At 30.4% G+C, this 26195-nt stretch overlaps 1 protein-coding gene and 1 long non-coding RNA gene across 2 annotated transcripts; both read left to right on the top strand.

The window, feature by feature from the left end:
- The first annotated feature begins 2790 nt into the window (after positions 1-2790).
- On the top strand, positions 2791-3529 carry LOC126548853 (uncharacterized). Its single transcript, XR_007606939.1, has 3 exons — positions 2791-2850; positions 2925-3062; positions 3464-3529. It is a non-coding gene; the product is annotated as an uncharacterized LOC126548853 (long non-coding RNA).
- Positions 3530-3954: 425 nt separating this feature from the next.
- LOC114132231 (uncharacterized) lies at positions 3955-4533 on the top strand. Its single transcript, XM_050210643.1, has 2 exons — positions 3955-4108; positions 4358-4533. The coding sequence occupies exons 1-2, from the start codon at positions 3970-3972 to the stop codon at positions 4531-4533; spliced, it is 315 nt and encodes a 104-aa protein (XP_050066600.1). The 5' UTR covers positions 3955-3969.
- The last annotated feature ends 21662 nt before the right edge of the window (positions 4534-26195 follow it).

Here is a 26195-nt window from a genome sequence, read left to right as displayed (position 1 = left end):
TTTATAAACACTAGCCATCCTGATAAAAAACTCGAATGTTGAAACAATGGCAGTTAGAGGAGAAATGGATCCAAATCTGATGACATTTTTTTGACGGTCCTCAATGAATACTATTCATGTAGACCACACAGTCTTGAAGATGTAACTTTAGCAGAATTTGGCTCCAATTATGAAGTTCGCGGTAAAAAAAAAAACCGCTAAAAAAAAACGTTCTGATTCTGACAGATATGAACCTGATACCACTTATCCGATTGACTCCACTCTAATCGGAAAACCAAACAAGTATATACATAAACGTAAAATCAGAAAAATCATACGGTATGTTAGGTTTATGTGGATAAAAATGAACAAGATTGTTACAGAGAAAATATTATGTTATTTTTACATGGCGCAATGAAAAAACCGATTTGTTAGATATAACTGTAAACAAGTGTATGAAACAAACATTGATCAAATAAAAAAGTTGTACCCACAGTTTAATAAAGTAGAAGAAACCCAATTAGACGATATGAAATCCAAATAGAAGGAGAACAAGGCCGTGACAACAATCAGTTTGTAGACGATGAAGATTGGGTACCAGACGATGTACTAATAAACGATGTTTGGAGATTATTGAAAATACCAATACATCAGATGTAGATTCACCTAAAGATGGTGGTAAGATAATAGTGCACTGATAGACATGAACAGTTTAAAGACTTAATGGATGTCTAAACGACGGTCAACGCCAACTCTTATATCATACAACTAATGTTATAAAAGTCAATATGGGGAAAAGGTCATCCTGCGATGAAGGTATTTGTCACTGGACCAGCGGAGCTGGAAAGTCAATGCTTATACGAGCATTAGCACAATCTGTAATTCGGATAGCAAATCTTAGACCAGATATATGATCTGTCACTTCCTCCCGTATTGCTGACTGCACCACAGGTAAAGCTGCATATGGAATAAAAGGATTAACACTTCATTCCGCGTTCAAACTACCATTGAATCAATTTGCCGGATTGTTACCAAAGTTAAGTTCAGATTTCAAACACTACGTTGTCAGTTTGCCAATGTAAAACTTTTGATAATTGATGAAATTTCCATGGTTGGCATAAAAACACTGGATACATTGATCAACGATTGAGGTCTATATTAAGAATAAATAAACCATTTGTTGACATAAATGTAATAGTGTTTTGGCGATTTCTTTCAATTAGCCCGGTATTAGCAACACCATTGTACGATAGTTTTGAAGAAATATTGACTAAATTTCCAAGTGCTGTAGAAATGTTATCGATTAAATCTATTTGGGAAACATTCAAGTTTTATGAGTTGATTGAAATAATGCGCCAAAAAAATGACAAACAATTTGCAATAATGTTAACAAAGTTGGCCAGAGGACAGTTGGAGGAAGCTGATGTAAAATATTTCCAAATCTTATAACCCACCTAGACATTACTTTTCAACCACAAGTAATGCATCTTTGGGCTACTAATTACGAAGTCGACGAAATGAACAGGAGAGGCTTAACTCTATGAATCAAGTTAGTTTCATATCCGAAGCCATTGATACGTCTGCGAAACGATCGGATATTGATCTGCCAGAAACTGCCACGACAAAAGACTATGGGTTTAGCTTAAGGTTGTTTTAAAAGAAACAGCTAAATACATGGTGATAGTAAACATTTCAACCGAAGACGGCATAGTGAACGGTGCAATCGGAGAACTCATGCAAATAAACAAAGGACAGACTACAGAGGTAAAGAAGTTGCAAAAAGAGTTTGGATCAAGTTTGATGAGCCAGATGTGGGGTCACTACCAGACAGAAGATAAAAAATAAACTAAAACCCGAAGGCGAACACACAGATGATATGTGCAAGTGGACACCATTTGAAATTTATAAATTAGAATTTCAACTTGGTAATGCAGAGCACCATAAAGTAACTAGAATGCAATTGCCCTTAGTGGAAGCTTTGGCATTGACGGTACACAAAAGTCAAGGTGCCACATATCAATCTGTAGCTTTTCATATACCTCAAAACTCTTGAAGTGTAATATGTTATATGTAGGATGTAGTCGAGCAACTTCGGCTCAAGGTTTGCGTATAGACTACTTTCCTGCAAAGCCACCAAAACCTTCTGCAAAAGTTGAACATGAAATGTGCAGACTCAGGACACCAAGTTGTGTTCTTATTCCATGCTTTTCTAGAATTATGACACACAACATGCCACTCTCCTGCATGTCACACAATATAAGGTCTTTAAAAAAATATGAAGCTCATATTAATGCGGATATCGTTCTTTTACAATCTAAAATAATGTTCTTCCAAGAAACTGGTTCAAAATCAACTGACACATACACCATTAAGAACCATACTGAATGCTGTAGAATAGACAGTATACATGCAAATGGTAAAAGTGGTTCAATTTGTTTTGTTGGAGAATCCATTAATCATAAAGAAATAACCTGCAGCACAACATTGCTTCAAGATCAAAGAAAAACCCACACTTAGAAGCAATTGAAGTTATCATTGAAATATTACCTATATTGGGATTTATTCATCCCAAATTTTCCTTTACAGAAGCTTTGTGATTTCATTGAAACGGTAGCTTTCCGCCAAAAACAATGTTATCTTTATTGGTGATTTCAATATAAACTTCAACAAACCTCCAAAACACTAGTTCAAATATTAAAACATTTCAATTACAAAATATTGTTTGACGGTATTACTACAGATCACGGAACAACCATTGACAATGTCATTACAAATGTATCACTTCGTTCAGAATCTAAAAATGAAAAAGTGAAAATCAAATTGTTGTTCCACAATATCACTCTCAATCCAGTTCAAGCTCTTCAGAATTTGGTGTGTATGATAGTTTATTATAATATATAATATAATTCTTTAATTATTTAACTAAAATATTTTTTAACTATTAGATGATTCAGATAAGGACATCTCATATGCTGAACCGTTGAAGAAACCTATATTATCACCATCTAATTCTAGTATTGGTTTTGAGATAGGAAATGTTGACACCAATATAAATATAAACCAAAATAAAACGAACAATGAAGGTACTACATAATATTTTAATTATTAATTATATTATAATAGTATATGCTGAATTTTAAAGTCAGCCTTGATATATTTTTTATAATTCTTATTTTAATACTATACTCATAAAATATTTTCCAAATTCCATTTTATAAGTTATATTTTTTACTAAATTAAACATATTTTTAGTAAATTTATATTTTATAAATAATTCTGTTTTATTCCTTTTTAAATTCAGTTCTTATAAATTTTATTTTTGATAGAAAACATTTATCCATCCTCTGTATAGCAATACCACCAAAGTTGTAATATATAGCATATTAAATTATGTATATAAAATGGTTTCATTATATTGTTTAAAATATATAGAGTTTTCTTCTAAATTTATTAGAATATGTTTGTATTCTTTTTATTTTTACAGAAATAGAGGCTTTCCAACCTTTGCAGACTGACAGTCATCAATTAATGACTATAATGGAATCATTAGGTAATATATTATTATTAATATTAATAATATTATATATTTGTTTTGAATAAATTATAAAAACTACAATAACTTGGTAAATTAAAAATATTTTTCAGTGGTTAAGTTGATGGCCTGGGAAACAGATAGCTGGACTACGTTATGATATAGATCACTGTTTGATTGTAGAAAATATTGAAAAAAAATGGACAGATTAAATGGAGCAGAGGTTTACAAAACCATAGAGAAGTTCAATGTTTAATTGGACGGTCAATATGAAAACGATTTGTGATGATGATGAGCTACAAGAATAGATATGAAATTGATAAGCTCTGAGTTATCTGAATTTCGTACTATGTTTGTAAGTTGAATTAAATATGTGTGACTATTGATATATGTATAATATAATAATTATTTTAATGTCTTAAAATCAATTAAATTAGGTTTTAGAGCTTACAAGATTAATGGGAAATGATATAAAAAGATCAATTAAACGAATTTTTGAAAAATTATTCAGTGATGATTTGTTGTGTTCTTATTCTTATCATGGAATAAGAAATAAAAAATCATTTTCTTCATTAAATATTTGCAATGTTATTTTTGGTAAGCTATGATAATATATTCAAAAGCATTTAAATTTTTTTCTTTTTGTGTAAATTATTGTTCTTTACCTATAGGTATATATTTTTTAATTATATCATTATATAATTTATTTATGATATTAATTATGAGTACTAAAATGTATAGATTTTGGTTATTAAATTTAAATATATTTTGAACTTTAATTGTTGGAGATTAATAAATATTAAATATAATTTACTTTAATTATAATACATTTATATTACTTTTTAGAAGCTATAAGAAATGACAAAAAATTTTGCAATGTTCAAGAAAAAGAAATTGAGGATGTCATACAAAAATACTTGGCTCAACGGCCATTTGTATTAAAAAGAAATAAAAAAAACCAAATTGAAGTTGAAAATCAAAATGCAGGTGGCAGTTATCAACTTGAAAATATAACGTTTTAATATTTATTATTTTATATAAGTTCATATATTATTTAAAAATAATGTATTGTACAAAAAGGTATTAATGTATAATTTTTTAATTATCTATAAATGGATTTTGATTTTGTTTTACTCAATAGTATTCTTAACTTATAAAATGTAATGATGTTGAAAGCAATACACAATCATTTTTTTTTGTGAATCTTGTGTATTAATTCCCAAAAATATTAATTATATTTATCCAACATATTATCATATAATATACAATCAACAACAAAATATAATTTTAGAACTACCTATTGAAAAATCAATATAGTTGAATATTGAGTGAATATAATAATTTCAATAATTGTCATTATTATAGTTTAAATATTGCTTAAATATTCCTAACACATTATGTATTTAATAATTGTCTATAATATTGCAGTAGTATTGAAAAAGTATTTATTATGGAATATTTGATTAATATTATAGAATGTAAGTACAATATTGTTTAATATTGATTTTAAATATTGCATTATGATTTAAAACACAACATTGAAAACGCAACATTAGTTCAATGTTTTTGCCCGGCCAAATAAAATTGATGGGATATTGTATGGACATTAAAAAATCCACATACAATCCACATTCAATATTAATACAATCTCTTGATTGTATAATTAATATTTATTCAATCTTATGACAATGTTTTTTTGCTGTCTGGGACTAATGCCGTTTCCTGATTGGATTAGACACATCACGCCACTTCATAGACGTAGATCATCCGATTCTCCATCACGGCATGTTCCATATAAATATGAGTCCTCATCATAGATTTAATCAGAGTTAGTTAAGAGTCAGTTAGACCAAGTTAGTGTTGTCACTTGCTCTCCGGTAGCTAAGTACTTGTGCTTACGCTAACGAAAGCCTTTTCATTATTGTTTTAACAAGTTAATAAACGTATCAATTGTCTTATTAATTTATTGTTAACTTATATATACCTCAACTCTCCAACCTACGACGGAACGTGCATTCGTCGTAAAAGAAGCGTGCAGTAACTATCACTGGTTACTACAACGAGCTGGCACTGAAAACAATACAAAACAGATTTGATACTTACATGCAGTAATATGCTCACTTGGAAAGTCCGCAGGTCCGCACAACACCGTGGCCAATAAATGAATAAAATAAATTGTAAATACTAAAAACAGACCGAATAATTCCACGTCGAAACGAAGAAATCGCTTATCAGAAATCTAAAATCGGAATCGTACAATGGGTACAATAATTATTTCCATAGCCATAACGTCATAATACAATAGTTGACTCGACGCAACATACAGCATGTATTTTTTTATATTCGATAACAAATTTAAAAATAAACCATCACGATTATCATCAAAATTATTACATAATATGTGAGATAAATAATATGTCATCTATTTTTATTATTAGGAAAGTTTAATTATTAAATCTGTTTTTTTTTATAATTGAAATAATTTAAGAATTGTTGTTCTTTTACAATATTTTTAAAATTTCTCAAAAAAAATGTAGATATTAATGATCCATTTATGAATTCGGCCCTATTACCAATTTATAACACCGGCCCACAGTGGTCGGAAATACAAATTTAGGCGGACAAAATGGAAAAAAAAAAAGATAAAAATGAGATTATTTAGCACTTAATATTATATCAGTATAATAAATATAACACAATTTAATAAACTCTAGGTTATTATAACGACAATAACCACTTAAAAACGCGATAACTGTAAAACGATTAGAGACCAAATGTACAATATTTACGGTTGATTAAGAATTTTACTTCATTTCTTCGTCGATTGTGTTCAGAGTATTTGTTCAATATTATAAAAGTTTAATTATTATTTTAAAATGGACATCAATACAAATGGTAAGTTTAATTTCAATTCATACATATTATTCTAATAAATACATGGTGTATATGTATTGCATCACTATTAAACATTTTTTTTAGTAGTGGTTTTACATTTTGATAGATATTATATAAGAAGAGATCTAAAATGATCATATAAAAATATATAGGTATTATTCAAAAACTCTTTAGCTTTTCAATGACATAATTTTTAACTGCGTCGAGTTGCGTCTGTGATTAGCATATCTGTTATTTTCCTTTAAATTTTGTTTGTTTAGCAATTATTATTTTCACATTTCAGTTATTGATGAAAATAAAAAAATCGTATACAATGATTTGTTTGTATTCTTAAGAACAAAGGGGCCTTTGAATCCAAGAAGTGTGGTATCTAACCGATATTTACTACAATATATTAAACAAAAATATAATGCTGACAATTGGGAAGAAGAATACGAAAACAAAATTAAATCAACAATTTCTAATTTCACAGCCGTTTTAAGCAAACTTTGGATAAAAAGTTCACGAAATATAATTCGATTTAAGGAATCAAATGTTGATTGGCTAAAAAAACTATTTGTATTACCTCCTCGATCACCACCATCATCATTAAATGTCGGCAGACCTCAAAAATTGTTTCCTGATTGTTCTGATCGAAATAAAAGACGTAAAATTCAACAACTCACGAAATCGTATACTTCTCCAGAAATATTATTTGCCGCCAAAAACAAATTACACATGTCAGGAAAAAGAGCAGCTTGTAGTATAGTCAACGAATCACTGTCCTCTCCAACTCGAGCATCAAAAATTAAAAAATCATACATGGCTTCACTATCAATTGATAATGCCATCATGCCATATTCTTTTGACGAAGCATTGGCATTTTTCATTGAAAACAAACTCACAAAACAACAATATATAAATATTCGGAAATCTGCTAAGGAACGTAGAGCAAATATATACCCGAGTTATGATAATGTTTTAACAGCAAAAAAAAAATGCTATCCGGAAAATATTCATGTTACAGAATCTTATTTTAAAATTGAATTACAACACCTCCTTGATCATACAATAACAAGATTATTTTTAATTTCTGATATACCACCTGTAGATTTAACGATGAACAACTTTGAAATATTATGTAAATGGGGATGTGATGGAAGCAGTAGTCAAGCTCGTTACAAGCAAATTACGTCTAGTAATTTCAATGATTCCGATATTTTTATGTTTTCACTAGTGCCATTACAGCTAAGGTGTACAAAGATTAACAATCCTAAAACGATATTGTTATGGAAAAATCCTCGTCCATCTTCAACTCGTTACTGTCGTCCAATAAAATTTGAATATAAAAAGGAAACTATTGAGTCGACATTAGAAGAGGTAAATGCTGTCGAAGAAGAAATTAAGTCATTGATTCCAACTTTAGTTTTTAAAAATAATATTGAAATTCGTGTTAAAAGCACATTAATGTTCACTATGGTAGACGGAAAAGTAAGTTTCACAAAGTTGTATCACAATTATTAAATATAATATTTTAAATTTCAAATAAGTCAATGAATAAAGATGGTAATATTACCAAAATGAAAAATTTATTTTTAAACTTAATTTTAGGTTTGCAATACAATGACTGGTTCATCAAGCCAAAAGTGCTATATTTGTAAGTGTTCTCCAAAAGACATGAATGATATAACCAGGGCGAAAAATTTAAATGTACAGCCTGAGCATTTCAAATTTGGACTCTCAACGCTTCATGCGTACATACGATTTTTTGAATGCTTAATACACATTTCATATAGATTGGAGTTCAAAAAATGGCAGGTTAGTACAATGAGTAATGACTTTTTACTATAATTTATAAAAAATATGTTCAATAACTTCCAACTTTCTTATTTGTTGATACAGGTTCGGACATCTGATGATAAAGTTATTTTTGAAAAAAGAAAAAAATACATTCAAGATCGATTTCGAACTGAAACAGGTCTACTTATAGATGTAGTCTTGCAAGGTATTTATTTTAGGTTATACATTTAATCAATAAATTTAAACAAATTTAAATAAAATTGTGTTTTTATTATATAGGCAAAGGAACAACTAATGATGGAAATACTGCTCGTAGATTTTTCAAAAATGCTGAACTAACATCCGCTATAACAAATGTAGATTTACAACTCATAAAACGATTTGGAGTGATTTTAAAGACAATGTCCAGTGGTTATGAGATAAATTTAGAAAAGTTTGAGGCCTATACTTTAGAGACTGCGGAACTTTATGTTTCACTGTACCCGTGGTATTATATGCCTGCTTCGGTTCACAAAATTTTAATTCATGGTACGGATGTTATACGTTCTGCCTTATTACCCATAGGTAAGTTTTCATAATATTTAAAATTTAATATGGTTATAATAATATTATAATATAATATAGTTAAATAACAACAAACATGTTTATTTTACAGGCCAGTTATCGGAAGAGGCTCAAGAGGCCCGAAATAAAGATTTCAGGAACATCAGACAAAATAGTACTAGGCAAATAAACAGAACCTTACAAAATGAAGATTTAGGCCATATGCTACTTGTATCATCAGATCCCTACATTTCAAGTTTAAAAAAAACATCGAAAATGAACTTAAAATCATTCGATGAAGATATTAGGGCATTACTAATTGTTGAGGGAGATAAAAATAGTGACTCTGACAGTGACAGTGACAAAGACGATGATTCCGAATGAAATATTGTAGAATATTCAGAAAATTAAAATTATAACTCTGTATGGTTTTTATAAAAATAAAAATACATTTTTTTAATTTTTGTGCGTTTTCATCATATTTGAAATTTTACAATAATTAAAATTAAAATTCAATAACATTAGGAACACATATTGTTAATAAAATAATTTTGTCCGCCTAAATTTGTATTTCCGACCACTGTGCGGCCCACCGGGCTTCGCCCGGTAGCCCGGTGGGCCAGTCCAACCCTGCCTGTAATGTTTGATAACGGTGATGACGATACTATTTATTTTAAAAATTTTAAAAGATCTCAACGAATACCTATAGTAATTTATTCTGATTTCGAATGTTATTTAAAACCTATAATAAACAACCAAGACATTAAAACTAAGACATTGATAACTCATAAACATAAACCTATGAGTTATGCATTTTACGTAAAAATAGATTATGACATTATACCTAAATATTTAATAAAAAAATATAAAATTCCAACAAAACTTCATGTTTATAGAAATCGTAATGCAGCAAAACATTTCATAAAAACAATGATAGATATAGGTTCAAAAGTGTGTAATCTTTATAAGATAACTATACACACGGACAAATTAACTGTTGATGAAGAGCATAAATTTCAAAATGCTAGATTATGTGAATGCTGCTTCAAATCATTTAAAAACGATAATTTATTTAAAGTAAGAGATCATAATCATTTTACAGGACGTTTTAGATCAGCTGTTTGTTTAAATTGTAATTTTGAATTAACTAATGTTTCATTTATTCCAATATACTTTCATAACTTAGTCTATGACAGTCATTTTATTGTTCGTGGACTTGGTTGTAATGAAAATGATATTCATGTAATACCTAAATCATCAGAAAAATATATATCATTTAGTAAAACTATTCAAGATAAATTCAATATAAAATTTATTGATACATTTCGTTTTATGTCAGAGTCTCTTAGTTCACTAGCTGATAATTTATCTGAAGACAAAACTAGATTTAGAGAAACATTAAAAATATTTTCTTTGTCGACATTAAATTTAGTTACACGAAAAGGTGTGTTTCCTTATGAATATATTGACCATCCTAATAAATTAAATGAAACTTGTTTACCACCAAAACAGTTTTTTTATAATTCATTAAAAGATGAAGGTATTAGTGATGAAGATTATGCGCATGCTCATAAGGTTTGGAAAAAATTTAATATAAAAACATTAGGAGAATATAGTGACTTATACTTAGCAACAGATGTGTGTTTACTTTCTGATGTTTTTGAAAATTTTAGAGATCTTTGTTTACAACCACTTAAACTCGATGCTTCACATTTTATGACCACTCCAGGATTTGCATTCGATTGTATGTTAAATTAGAACGGCTTAAACAGTGTGATATTCAAATTTTTCTGGAGAACGGATTACGTGGTGGAATTTATCATTCAGTTAAAAGACATGTAAAAGCTAACATTCCTAATATTCAAAATATTAATTATGATTCAAACAAACCTGTAACGTGGTTAGCTTACTTGGACTGTGTAAATCTATATGGAAAATCAATGCTATCTGCTTTACCTCATAAAAATTTTGAATGGTTTAACTATTTGACAATAGATATAACACAAATTGAAGATGATGCTGAATATGGTTATATTTTAGAAGTAGATGTTATTTATCCAAAACAATTACATGACAATCATAATGATTTCCCATTTTTACCTGAGAATAAATGTCCTCCCAATTCAAAAGTAAAAAAACTATTAACAACATTAGAATCGAAATTTAATTATGTAGTTCACTATAGAAATTTGAAACAGGCCATCGTTAATGGATTAAAAGTGAAAAAAGTTCATAGGATTCTGCGTTTTTCACAATCTCGTTGGATGGCACCATATATAAATTTATGTACAAATATGAGGGTTAAGTCAAGGAATGAGTTTGAACGACAATTCTGGAAACTGTTAGTGAATAGTGTCTATGGAAAATGTATGGAAAATGTAAGAAAACGTATGTTAATGTTTCTAGTAGGTATCTAACGAAAAAAAAGCACATCGATTAATGTCGAAAACAACATTTAAAGATCGAACTATATACACAAAAAATTTAATGGCCATTCATATGAATAAGGAAAAAATTAAATTTGATAAGCCTATTTATGTAGGATTTGCAATATTGGATATTTCAAAGTCGATAATGTATGATTTTCATTATAATGTAATGAAAAATATGTATAGAAATAAAATTAACATTGTGTATTCAGATACTGATTCGTTAGTTTACGAAATAAGAACTTCTAACTTTTTCGATGACATAAAACGAAAATTATTTTCTTACTTTGATACTTCAAATTATCCGAAAAATCACTATTGTTCTAGTGATCGTAGAAAAAATCAACCAGGTTATTTTAAAGACGAATTAAAATCTGAAATCTCATTAGAATTTATTACTTTACGTCCTAAACTCTATGCATATAAAACAAATGAAGATGAAGTAAAAAGAGCTAAGGGTGTTAAAAAATATGTTATTAATAATCACATGAAGTTTGACGAATATTTAAATATATTAAATGCATATATCAATAATTCAGCTAGTCAACAATTATGTAAATCTATGAATTTTATACAATCAAAACACCATTTTGTTTATTCTAAATCTATAGATAAAATTGCTCTTAGTGCGAATGACGATAAAAGGATTATTATGGGTGATGGTATTAATACTATTGCATATGGTCACTATCGTTTAAAAAAATAGTTTATTTTTTTTTTTTAACTATGCAAAATTGATATAGTATTCAATAAAATAATAATATTAATTAAATAAAATATAGGATAAATACAATTAAAAAAAAAAAAAAAAACGTTATTTATTCATTATTTTTATTTTTATTACTAAAATGCATGTTTAAACAATTAGCCAAACAGTATAACATTTAATTTTTCAGAATGAACAAACACAGAATAATTGTTGATAAACCAAATATTCGTTCAAAACCTATAATTCCAAATTAGAAATCGATATTGAAAATCTGAGTGAACTCTATTTCAAATAATAATGTGAATATAACTGTATCGTATGACTATTGACAACACAATGTATATAATTTCAGTTATACTTTATATTTATATTTATACTTACATTTATTTTATTTTAATAAAAAGTATGAAAACCACATCTATATTTTCCTTCATTAATTTCCCGAGTTTTATCAATAACCATAAACCCATAATCACTATGATTCCAACATAAATTGGAAATTTTCCGAAATTCAATGAAATTCATATCTGTAGACGAATGATCATTGAATATATGTCGTAAATTTGTATCGTCTTGTTTTAGTATTATTAAAAAATTTGAATTATCTCTTACTAACTGTTTTGGTATTTTAGAATATGTTTGTGCTAAATAAAATACTGAACTAGCACCTGAATGTTTACAAATTGAGAAGTATTCTCTGATTATTGACTGCGGACCCCATATTACGTCATCAAAAATTATAATGGAATTTTTTTTAGTTAAGTTTGGTTTTATAACTTTATCAGCACTTGTAAAAATGAAAAAATTAGCACCTTTTATATCATCTATCATTTTTTTTAACAAAACATATTTTTCTTGATTTGAGGTTTTAGAGTATAGATAAATATTTTCAAATCTTAACCCGTTTTCATGGGTAATTAAATTATACATTATATTTGTTTTTCCTGAACCACTAGGACCAACTAATATAGCACGTATGGTATCAGGTAATAATGATCCATGTTTTGATGGTTTTTTTTCTATCTGAACATCAACATTTGTAATATCTAATTTATCTTTCTGCTCAATCAAGTTCATTTTTTCGTATAAATACTCATGCATTTTTACTTTATAATCAGTTATAAATGATACGTTCAACTCATAAGTGTAAATCAGGTAAGACTGGTAAAGGATTTGTAAACTTACTTATAAATAGGCATCCGTTTGAAGCTCGTATTTCAAACTATTAGTATTGTTGACATGGTGCAAAATTAAAAAAAGTGACTAGATTGTAGTGATAAAGGAATAAACCCGTTGGATACTTCATGTTACGATCACGATATTTTGCATGCAACTAGAAAACATTTAGAAGATAGACATAAAGTGTTAGAACTTCGGGCTTGGGAAAGATTTAAAGCAAAAGATACACCTAGAAAAGAGAAAATCGTTGCGTACACCGTAATAAACGCAATGAAAGCTAAAAGAAAAATAGGAATGGGTTGTAAACGTAAACGGAAACGTACTACAAAAATAAAAATAAATGGTATACGAAAAAAAAAATACGTTAAAAAAAAAATGTTGGTAAAAGGTTGATTTTAACACCAGGTCAGTCAGGTGATGCAATTCCCTTAATACCTATTTTTGCAGGATTATTAGCACTTGGTAGTTTAATGTCTGGAAGTGCCAGTGTGTATAATGCAATACAAAATTCAAAAAGAAAGAAAGGTAATGGATTATATTTAAATAATAATGGATCAAGGAAAAAAACTGATGAATACGCTACCTAACAGACCACTAACTTCTAGAGATATTATAAAATACGTTGCAAAGTTTAATATCAGTCATTTCCGCGGAGTATTTTCACGTGATAACCTACCTAAAAAACCTCTCTCAATCGAATGTGGTATACTAAACTTAGACGTATCTTCCGGTAATGGAAGTCATTGGGTAGCGTTTTATAAAATTAAAGATAAGGTTGAATATCTTGATAGCTTCGGTGATTTACCTCCAGCGATTGAACTACAAAACTATTTTAAAGGAAACAAAATTAAATATAACTACACAAATTATCAAGATTTTAATTCATTTAATTGTGGACACTTATGTCTTAATTTTTTACAATGCAAGAATCAGTTACTTTAAGTTTATCTGGTAATACAACCACATTATCTGTACATTATTGTCCACCAATTGATGTATACTTTTGCTTTGTTAAATTTGCAAACATATAATACATTTGCAAACCTAAACGAAACTAATAACAACTTCGAAATATATTTAGAAAACCCTGATCGTTTACTAAATAATAATAAATTTCCAATCTGTTCTATCACACTGAAAAGGGGTGTTACGATATTAAGGATATTAAAAATCAAATTTTGACCCAAATAGATGACTTTAATAATGATAACGATTACCTACTTTGGAATAAAATCGACAGAGAAAATAACTTTTGATATCGGGATTGATCAAATAGATTTTAGAACAACCATATTCAGTAATGGTATAATACGTTTTAACGTAAAGAACAGTATAGGACCTTTATTGGGGTTTGAAAAAAAAAGTTATGAACCACGCATGCACATTGATGGTCATCGATCACAGAAAGTGACAAATTTAATCAGTGTTAACTCAATAAAAGTAATGTGTAATATAGCTCAAGGTTCATTCAACAACCACATGTCAAGTCATTCAATTTATGAGTTTTCCCCTAGTGAGAAAATAGGGTCTAAGCTGATTCAAACACCAAATAACCTAATATACTACAAATTAAATAAAACAAATATCGATTCAATAACTATACAATTAGTTGATCAAGATCATAATCCGATAAACAATTTAGGTGAGAAATTAATAATCAATCTACATATTAAACGTTACGGATCTTAATATGGGATTAAAATTTAATATAAGCCCATTACATAAAATAAATCTTGTTAGTCAAAAGACTAAAGCGGTACCGGTAACATCGAATAAAGTAAAAAAAATAACAACGAAAAATAAAATAATTTTAAAGGTTTTAGGTTATAAATTAAAGCAGAATGCCTGAAAGTGATATTTTAGGTATAAGTTCGCAGTTTGAAACCGATTCTAAAAAAACGAAAATCGAATATCATTCATATACACCGTATACAACTTCATTTAATAATAGCGATGAAATACGTATATCAATTCAACAAACAGATGTTTATCCGTATCTGAATGAAAGCTTTATATATTTAGAAGGTCAAGTATCAGATGCTGGAAAAGTAAAACTTACTAATAACGGTTTTTCCTATCTCTTTGATCAAATACGACTTGAAATCAATGGAATAGAAGTAGATAGTACACGTGTACTTGGTATTACCAGTTCGTTAAAAGGTTATCTATCAGGTACACCTGATAATTATAATTGTTATGAAAATGCTGGTTGGGTTTTTAAAAATAGTTCAAACAAAGCAAATAATAATGGAGAATTTAGTGCATGCATTTCGTTGAAATATTGGTTAGGTCTATTTGAAGACTTTAAAAAAATATTAGTTAATTCTAGATTAGAACTAATATTAACTCGATGTCATAGCGATTTAAACGCTCTAAAGGTAATAACCAGTGCAAGTACAAATTCTGGAAAAGTTGTTTTGAATAAAATAGTTTGGAAGGTTCCACATATTACTGTTGATGATGAAGAAAGGTTAAAACTATTAAAACTTATTGAAAAAGAAAAAAGTTTGTTTATCCCGTTCAGATCTTTTGAAACTGTTGAATATCCTGAACTCGGAACCACAAAAAAAGTAGTGTGGAACTTGAAGACAGCATCAAAATTAGAAAAACCACGATTTATCATAATTGGATTACAAAAAGGACGTAAAAATTCGTTAGAAAAAGATTGTAGTATATTTGATCACTGTAATATAACAAACGTTAAAGTATTTCTTAACTCAATAGCTTATCCATATGATAATTTGAATTTAGATTTTACGAAAAATAATTTCACCTTATTATATGATATGTATACATTGTTTCAAGAATCGTACTATGAAAAAAATATACGAAACCCCATATTAAGTCCCTCTACTTTTTTATCGAACGCTCCAATTGTAGTTATCGATACTTCAAAACAAAACGATTCGGCTACAGCATCATCAGTAGATGTTTAATTGGAAATTGAAGCATCGGAATCTCTTACAGGTGTAACTGCTTATAGTTTATTAATTCATGATCGTATTGTTGAATATGTACCTTTTACTAGAGAAGTAAGAAAACTAGTGTGAATAATATTAAAAAACTGATTTATTTAAAATACTTGATGTTAAATACTATTAATTAATTTAAAATAAATAAACAAAATTATAATAAAAAAAAATGTTTTTATTTATTTCAGAAATTTAAACGAAAATGATTGTTTAACTAATAACTAATCATGTTTTATTTTCAGTAAAAGTAATAGGAAGATTTTTTATACTGAAAGAAGGACATTCCGCTTTAAACATTTTTCGCGTCCCTATAAAAATGGAGCCAAACGCCTCATGGTTTCCCTGAAACAACGTGGGGCGTCTGACTCCATTTTACAGCGGGAATTTCTTACACTGCAAGGGGACCATACCCCCTCAAACTTTTTTCATCTCCGCTGAAGAATGGAGCCAGACGCCCCATATTTATACTACTACGGTGGCGTTACTAGAGGCGAATTTTAGCGTAACTAGGGGTTCTCCGTTTGAAACTATAGCGTGGTACGGAGTGGTACGTCGAGTGAAAAGCGAGCGATGATGAAAAGTTTTAGTAACCCTGACGAAATTCGGCCAACCGGAGCTCTGGTATTGCGGCTCATTTTTCGCTGGCCGTATTGTAGTGTTGTTTAGACATCAAACCAACCTTAGTCGGAATATAACGTTCAAATGTGTATGAGATTAACTCAAATTGTCGTTGAATCTACAATAGTTGTCTATGTGTGTAAATGTGTTATAATTATATTGTGTATAAAAAGTATATTCCAAAGGTCTAGATTCTAAAATCACCCTTATTATCTCATTAAAATTTTATATTTATGTAGCTAAGATTTGAAAATTTAATTCGAGGGTTATTCCATTACAAACATTTTACAAGTGTAAAGTTTTATTTTTCATGAATTTAAAAATGCACGCGTATAATAATGATTTACTATCAAATGATTTTTATTATTTTTTTTTTTAATTCAAAAAGTACTAGTAGTAGGCTTTAAAACTTTTACCAACTGCTTAAATTGGTATTTAATTTACAAAATTTAAATTAATAAAATCCTAGGCTGATAAATTATCTCTGTTCAGAATTGTTTTTCGTATAAAATGACGAGATCTACTCGACATTTTCTACACGTACATAGGAATCAATATCGGATCACATGACCAAAATTCAAATCTTGTAGTCATTCGGCATGCAAAGAAATCACTTTTAAGGTTTGATTTCCTAAAAATAATTGTTGCGTTAGTAAATTGAACACAGATCGCATGTTTAATTAATCGGGATAAGAACACTGATTTTTTATAAAATCAGGAAAATAATTAATAGTAATAATAATGAATAAAGTTTTAAATTTGGTATACTAATAAATAATATTATATTATACATGAATTAAAATTAAATTCAAGTCCAAATAAACGTAAAAAAAAATAGTAATAATTAATTGGTAAAATAAGTTTGAATTGTTTGGTTTATAGTATCAAAAGTAAATTATTCACATCCGAATTTATTTACGGATACTCATGAACCAGCCATTATACCATCAGGCAGTACTTTGCGTACATTAAAATGGCGAAATTTATCAAGAAATAAAAGGCATAAAGATGTATTAACTTCACTGGCACTGATGAAAAATGAAAATGAATTTAAAAATATTTTACATGATATGGGATCCGAACCATTTTTCCTTCATTACCATTGTCCTGAACAGATCCATGTTTATAGAAGTTACACTAGATATTCCTCATATCCTAAACTCGTTATTGATACTACTAGTTCATTGATCGAAAACTTTGAAAAATTTGGTATGCACAAAACAAAGTCCATATACTTGTATGAAGCATTGGTACACGATGAAACAAAACATCATAGCATTAAGGTATCAAATATGATAAGTGAACGACACACCACACTAGCAATATTTAATTGGTTGGCAAAATGGTTGAGTAACGATGTCTCTTCTCCTAAAGAAGTAGTATGTGATCAGTCTGTGGCATTGATGTCAGCAATCGTTCAATGTTTCACACAATACTCTTCACTTAATCAATATTTGCTCATTTGTGCTGAATTAACTTTAGGTAAATTGTCTCGTGATTCAAATTGGCTACCAAATTGTTTTCTGAGATCAGATGTGGCACATTTCGTTAAGTTGGTCAGTAAATGGGTCCCAATAAAATCTATACCTAAAAGAGTTAGAGAAGTTATTTTACGCAGCATATGTGCAATCATAAAGAGACAGTGCATTAAAGAAATTCATTCTATTCTCTTATCATTATTTATTGTGTTAACAAATAAAACGGACGGAGCTGATATAGAAACAGGTCGAGATACGCCATGCGAACATCATAAAAAATATTTATTGCAGATCACATCTTCTGGTTTTATTGACTTCGAGCAACAGTTCAATGAAATTTTGGCAAAGTGTGAGTTAGAGGACAATGACCGTATATTGCTAGAGCAGGAAAACACACTGTACTTTGATGGACTTGATTGTAAGAATAATCCTTTTCAGGATTGGGCTAAAGATATTCTTAAAACAAGTCGAGAAAAAATACGAGAAGGCTGTGGCATCAACGTGATTTACCATCCATAGTACCACTTATAATAAAGTCAGTAAATCTCCTACCTTTGTGGTCAGGCTTGATAATTCCAATTTTTAAATACGGAAACCCAACCTCAAGTTCTCCAAGCGTTTAATCCAGTAACTCAGTAAATCAGTAACTCCTGAAAATAATATTGGTGGAAATTTGTCAGAAGACGAATACATAATAATTAATGATGATAATATTAAGGATATCTTATACTTAGCAAATGAACCAACACGTAAAAAAAAACTGTGGTATTGAAAAGAATTCTGAAGAATTCTGGAACTTAAGTTCGAAAAAACAACGCAAGAATAATTCTTATCTAGTTCCTAATACACATCTACGTCATTTGAATTTAAATAATTCACGTAACATAAAATCACTTTTCTAGTCTTTTCTAAATCACTATTCTAAAAAATGGTTCCCGTGCCAATGAACTTAAAAGTTGTAACCTTTTGGATTTTGGTAGAATAGTACTTAGCAATACGTGTGATTTTGATTCCATAGCGTCAATATTTATGATTTCATATTGTGATATTCATACCGTAGATTTAAATTATATTTGTATCATATTTTTCTGAAAAACTAAATGTTTTATTAGAAATCTAATGAGGTGATAAAAATTAATATATATTTAATTTTGTTTATAACTATTTAGGAGAAAACTCTAAAGATGATAATCAAACAACCGAAGCTGCTCCACAGGTAGACATAAAATTAAAGGATATACCACAAATCATAAACTATCAAAATATAACTTATGAGTTACGAGGTGTATGCGCCTACCAAAGAGGACTAAGCCAGTTGCGTACATCAATAGGGCACTATACATCATTGTTGGGTATACAATCCAGTTTGTTTTTGAATTTGGCGGTCGTATGCGACATCGTCTATGTCGCTACGTTGTCGCTCTGCTGCTCCGCCGCCAAAAAACTGTGCGAGTGAACTTTGTACCCCCGGGGAGGGGACTCGACCATCGCGGTCTAGCCGTAGCCGCCCGTCGCTATCGCTTTTGTCGTCGTTTCTGATCCGTCTAGGACACAAGTGTCGCGTCTCCGCCGTCTTGGCATCTTTTGGGTTAAAACCTCGTGTTTCTGACCAACGCGACCCGGTGCGCCGTCGCCGTTAATACCGCCATTTTTTTTGTTCCGTGCATCCGAGCCTCGCTGCTCACGAACTTGTCGCGTACGAGCGTTTACGCGATTCTAGTTCCGGCCGTCCGTGCCGACCCCACGACTTATTGTTTTTTTGTATCCGTCGCCCGTCCGATTATTCGCTGTGCGACCTCAAGTCGTGGTCACCCACATCTTTCGTTTGTTTGTTTTTCGCCCGTCCGTTCGACGACTAGTGAACCCGCCTCGCGGTCGTTGACGCTTAATTGTGTTTTTTTGTATTTTGTCGTCACCAGCACGACATTCGCACTGCGAAATCCGTCTCACGCGTCCACGTGCTTTTCCGTCCGTCCGCCCTACATCGTACGAACGTGTCAGCCACGACGTGTTATAGTTTTGTCGTTTTGTACCGCGTTGTCACGCCGCGACAACGGGTGCCGAACGTAGTTTTGGCCCGCGCCGGCTTATTTGAATATCCGTTCCGACGTCTCCACGCCTTCGTCGACCAATTCGCCGTTTTCGACGGAAGTGCCATTGTCGCACACTTCACCGACGTGACCAACAGTATCATCGTCATTTGGGACAACAGCTCCATCACCGTTTTATCACCTGCTATCAACCATCAGCGTTATCAGGTCGTACACACGCTCACTATTTGTTTTGTTATCATTTATCGTCTTACGTCTTCGACGTGTTTGTATTATTATTTTTATTTGATTTATTCGTCGTACTCGACGTACATATTATTATATTGATTTTGCCGATCGGCTTGTGATCGCGCACCACTAACATTAGTACGTAAGAATATCTCGATTGCAGCATATTATAATAAATTGTCATATTGGTCTATTGTAAACGATTGGTTCAATTGTATTGTATTTTGGGTACCTCGCATCATCATTATTTTAGTATTATTTTATCTATCAGCTCCTATTCCATATTATATTTTAAATACAGTCCACTTTTCCCCCTCCCACAGGGTTATCGATTTTAAAACGTAATTATAATCACACATTTTCACCGGCTTCTTGTGCAGCCCTATCGCACAATCATGGTGTAAAAGAGGACCTAGAATATAGGAAATTTATGACGATCTCAAGTCTAAATCATCAAGGGTCAGCGAAGAAACTGAGGTAGCCTGTGAGCTTGTCATTTATACCATATAATTAAAACATTTTTTTTTTATTAAAATTGTTTTATATAATCACATTTTTTATTTTACTTACTTTTTATTGATAATTTGTTAATATAACGTACCTACTATTAAGCATGTAAATAAACATAAACGTATAAAAGTAATATACAAGTGCAAATAAGATATATAAATATATTTATTTTATTTACATACAAAATAGATACATTATAAATTATAAATTATATCTTATATGTACTTTAATAGATACTCAAAGGAAAGTTAATAGGTACCACAAGCTGTAAGGAACAATATGAAAATCAAAGAAGTTTAGAGTTTAAATCTTTGTGAAAATTTAATCTCCGGGAATTCTTATCTTGTGTAACGGAGTACGGATCCACGAAAACGGCCCTTTTAAGGGCCAACACATAACAAAGAACAACATTCAAACATTACGTGTAGATAGACATCAGGCATTACAACACCGCGTCGACCAATTAGAAACATGCATCACTTTAAAAGGAGATTACCGGTTACCTAGTTAAACAATGAACAAATTAAAGGAATTTATGGATAGAAGAGATCATCCCGGTCACAAAGATATCAATTCGACCTGTGTAGGACGAATACCGGCTGAACAACAGAAGATACCGTATACACAGCAAATCGGCCGCCCGGACAGGATGTTTACGCTTCGGTACGGATGTTTACTAGTCGGTACGGTAGACAGTATATATACGGGTGCATTCGGACAGACACACTCACTCTTCATCCATTCTCCGACCTGATTGCAACATAAAATCGACAATCGAAAATTGAAGAATCGAAGACTCGAGACCAGCGAACACTCGTGAATACAAAGCGGCAAGCTGTTAGCTGATCAGAGAACGGTATCATAACGGTACTGACGGTGGGCAAACTTACTCAAGAACCTTGCAGCGAAGTCGAGACCCAAACGTTCCGAGCGGATCATTCCAACGGCGGTCGGCGTACTTAAGAACATCGTGGTGCAGCTAAGATCCTCGACTGGAGACTACGATCGACAATAACATTGCAATCAATAAAATACAACAACTGCCGTTGACGCACTTCGAAACCAGTCGTACCTCTGGCATTATATTGATTACCAGCGGCTCTACACCCGGTTTCAATATCTTAGCCCGTCGGTAACGCAGTGTTCCTCGTGATAGCGGTAGCGACTAAATTCCCTCAATCGAACTACCATTGCGATTGATCACAGAAAAAGTCCTTTTTAGGACTGTTAACATAAGCTCTCCCAGCGCACCTATTCAGGCGTTCGCTCTGAGCCGCTCCACCGAATCGCGACTTATACAAGACCACGGAGAGGTGTTGCTGCTTAATCCCAGTTTACTGTAAATAATTGTTTATTATAATAAGTGTCCCTATCAAATTGTACTCTAGTCGCACCTCTATAGGTCCGACACCTCCCGTCACGGCTTGCTTATTCGAACCGGTCGTACGGCCCGGGTACATTTAAAATCTCCATATTGATGTATATTATTTTAAATGTTTGGAAATAAAAGATACGTGATACCATAAACTGGCATTATAAATCATACTTAAGAATAGATCGCCGAATTCGGCGGACTGTATCACTTGTAGCAATAACATTTTTCGGATAATTTCAATTTCTCGCATACAATTATATTTACAAAGGGTTAAAATGACATAAAAATGTATGAGTTACCCTACATTTAGCAGTTGAAACGTCTAAAAAAATTTCAGCAATTCAAAATTCCGATAAGGGGTGAAGTCGGGGTGACATGTAACCACCCCAACAAGGGTAGATTTGAAAATTAAGTGTTAAAATGTGTCATACAAATGACGTACAAATGAATGACGGTGAGGAATTCCAAATTCCGTTAAGGGATGGGCTGAGGTGACGTCACGCCAGCCCACCTTCTTAGTTTTATTTATAACATAAAAACCAAGGTCGTATAAATGGGAACAATGGTCATACAAATACATACAAATGGCGTACTAAAGGATGCATATGATAAACCATAAATTTTACACATGGGGTGGGCTGGTGAGACGTACGTGTTTTATATGATGTGTCCGTAGTTAATGTTATATACATCATAATATATTATTGTAGAGATTATCTTATTAGTTATTTTTATTAAGTTGTTTTGTGGAAATGTGGAATTACCAATGATGTTACCGTTTTCACCGTGCTTCGACGACACGCGGCACCACGACGATAACGAATCGTTTTTCTTATCAAATTATTATTATTTTGTTAAACCATTCTGTTTTTAACCTCCGCCAAGATTAGTTACACAATTATCATTTTGAGAGTATAAATAATTTGTTTTTTGTTTAATTAATTATTGTATGCTCCGAATGACGAAAGTAACCATCTCAAGTACACTGTAGAGTCTTCAGTATAGTGCATAATTTGCTGAACATTAATTGATACATACAGTTAGCTCAGTTTGGTAAGTATATACTGCACATTTAAATAATGATTTAAAAAATTGAACTGTAATATCAATAAAATATATTATTTTAGTTTTTGAGTGCAATTAATTTGTGCAAAACTTATTTTTATCTTATCATTGGTCGGAACGTCGATGATTTTATTAAGAAATAGATTTATATTAATTTTTATTAAGGTATATCTACATGGGCGCCCATAGGTAACATTTTAGTGGGGGGGGGGGGTCAAAATAAAACAATTTTCAAATGTGAGGTAATAAAGTTACTAATAATATTATGCTAATATTTATTGAGTTACAAGTTCTTAATATTTTTTGTCCAGGGGGGGGCAAGTGCCCTATCTTGCCCATGTATATCTATTAAGTATCTACTTATATTAAATATTATATTATAAATGATAACTCACCTATAAATGTTATAATTTATAAATATTGAATATATTAAATGAAAATTATTATTATTATTATTATTTTTTTTTTTGTAAAGAGTAGGTATTAAGGTAAGTAAGTGCATTTAATATATTCAATATTATTTAAGTTAATTGTATCGTAAATTCGTAATGATAGAAATATTTTCAATATTACACAATACACGAAAATTAGGAAATCAAACAGATAATCAAGAATCGCGATGGGCAATAAATATTTTTTATTATTAGGTACCTATCTACTTATTTGATACTATATAAGCCGATAATATGACATGGTACCAGTTAAAATTATACAATATGCATTGTTTTTATTTTAACAATTTAAAAGATAACTACCAATTTATGAGTTTAGGTACTTAATGAGGAGTATGGTGAAAAATATATATTTTTAATTTTAACAATGACGCTCCTAAAATTCTAAAAAAATTTGCTACCCATTACACGACTACACAGGTCGTACATGCCTTCCGCCGGACTGTATATAAGGATGTATTATTGGAATGTTTTTATATGTGTAATAATTTTTTCGTTTAATAATGATGGCCCAAATAACAAATTTGTTCATCCTAACGAAAAATAACTTTTTTTATCACCAATACCTACGTTATCAGCATTTTTTCATTTTTGACGAAAATTTGTTAGGCTTTTATAATTAAGAAATTATGACTATACATAATCTTTTATTTTTTTTAATACAGTCCAAAAACATGACTCCAAAATTATCAGGTTCAGCTTTCAAAAGTAAAGCGAAAAAAAAAAGCGGGCAAGTGGGTACCGTTCTGCTGTACATTAGGGGGTGGGATTGACCTCGGACTAGGGTAGGTTAAATTTGAATGCAATGATAATTATCATTGTATACGAAAAACGATTCTGAAGGAAGATGATTTGTCAGTCTAGGATATAATTTCCAGTGGTTGGTGAAAAAGGTGGTTTATGTTTATGGCCTGAATACACGAAAAATCTTGTATTAAATTTTCAACTCTTAGCTACCTATACAAACATTTTTATGAATTATACCTACTAAATAATTTGCAAATATTCATAATTTTGACGAATTTTCGTCAAAGTTTGAACTTCAAATGCTAATAAAAAAAAATTGTGCCTATGTATTTTTATAATTTTTTAATCACTATAAGAATAACATATGAGAAACTTTGTATAAAATTTTCAAGTATTTTGATAGGGCCAAAAAAATTTTATCGACCCTTCAAAAAATATTTTTCAGAAAAATTGAAAATTTCAGTTGTCTACAAATAGCTCAAAAAAACTCAAAATATTTTGAAAATTTAACTATATACAGATACCACTGACATTAACATTTGGTGAAAATTTCAAGTATTTTCATTGATTAGTTTTTGAATTACAACCATAAAAATATCGATTTGGTCGAAAACTGGTTTTGCGTAAAAATGGCCGTTTTTCCGTCATTTTTTTTTTTGTTTTTCTTGATTTTTTTGAAAACTGTTAGAAAATGTTAACTTTTTACCTCTATAATGCACCAAGGATATTCACTTTTACATCGGAAACCACCCCCATAGTTTGAAATGGGAGCATTATTTCGACTAGTTATGCTGTACACAGACACAAAAAAAAAAAAAAAAAACACACATCATTGTAAAATCAATACATTCATCACTTCGTTCAGAATCTAAAATCAGGAATCACTTGCAAAAATATTGAATTCCTGGCTATATACATCTAAAATTAATCAACCATTAAACTCGAATAATCATATTTATTTATCTACCTCTTATAAACTAGTAGAACTAAAAACAAATTAAGTAGAAAAAAAATAGACTCGGAAATCGAAGTTAAAAACATAACGTCTTCAGTTAAAATTCTAAGTTCCTCAATTAAACCAACCGATGATAATAATGACATTCAATCTTTATCTAAACCAGGGGTGGCCAAACTACGGCACGCGTGCCATTTGTGGCACATTTGTTGTTATTGAATGGCACACTAATGTCAGATAAAATAATATATGATTTTAAAAATTTTTCGTTTTTGCCGAAAAATTCAAAAAAAAAAAATTATTAAATTAGATTATTATTATTGCAGTGGAATTTCCCGATTATTATTCCGATACGAGAATTGTTATGATACGATAACATTTCTAAGTGTGTACTAGATTGTCTAGATTACTAGAATAATAAAACTATACAGTTGCTACTTGCTAGTCTTTAGTCGTATTATAATCGCTGTGCGTTACGAGTAGTCTGCATCGTTGAGTGTGTGACGTGTGTGTGTATGTATGATAAAATAATGGCATCTAGTAAACCAGGTACTTCGGGTTTAGGCGTAAAACGAAGCTATAAAGATGATATTTCTTCGCGTACTTTTAATATAGAATGGATAGAAAAATTTTTATGCATCAAAGGCAAAAATTCTAGGCCAACGTGTTTAGTATGTAACTCTGTAATTGCAGTAAAAT

The sequence above is a fragment of the Aphis gossypii genome, unplaced genomic scaffold (genome assembly GCF_020184175.1).
Source record: "Aphis gossypii isolate Hap1 unplaced genomic scaffold, ASM2018417v2 Contig01068, whole genome shotgun sequence".
In the NCBI taxonomy this organism is placed as follows: Eukaryota; Metazoa; Arthropoda; class Insecta; order Hemiptera; family Aphididae; genus Aphis; species Aphis gossypii.
The sequence above is the reverse complement of the archived record's forward strand: the minus strand, read 5'-3'. Positions and strand labels throughout refer to the sequence as shown.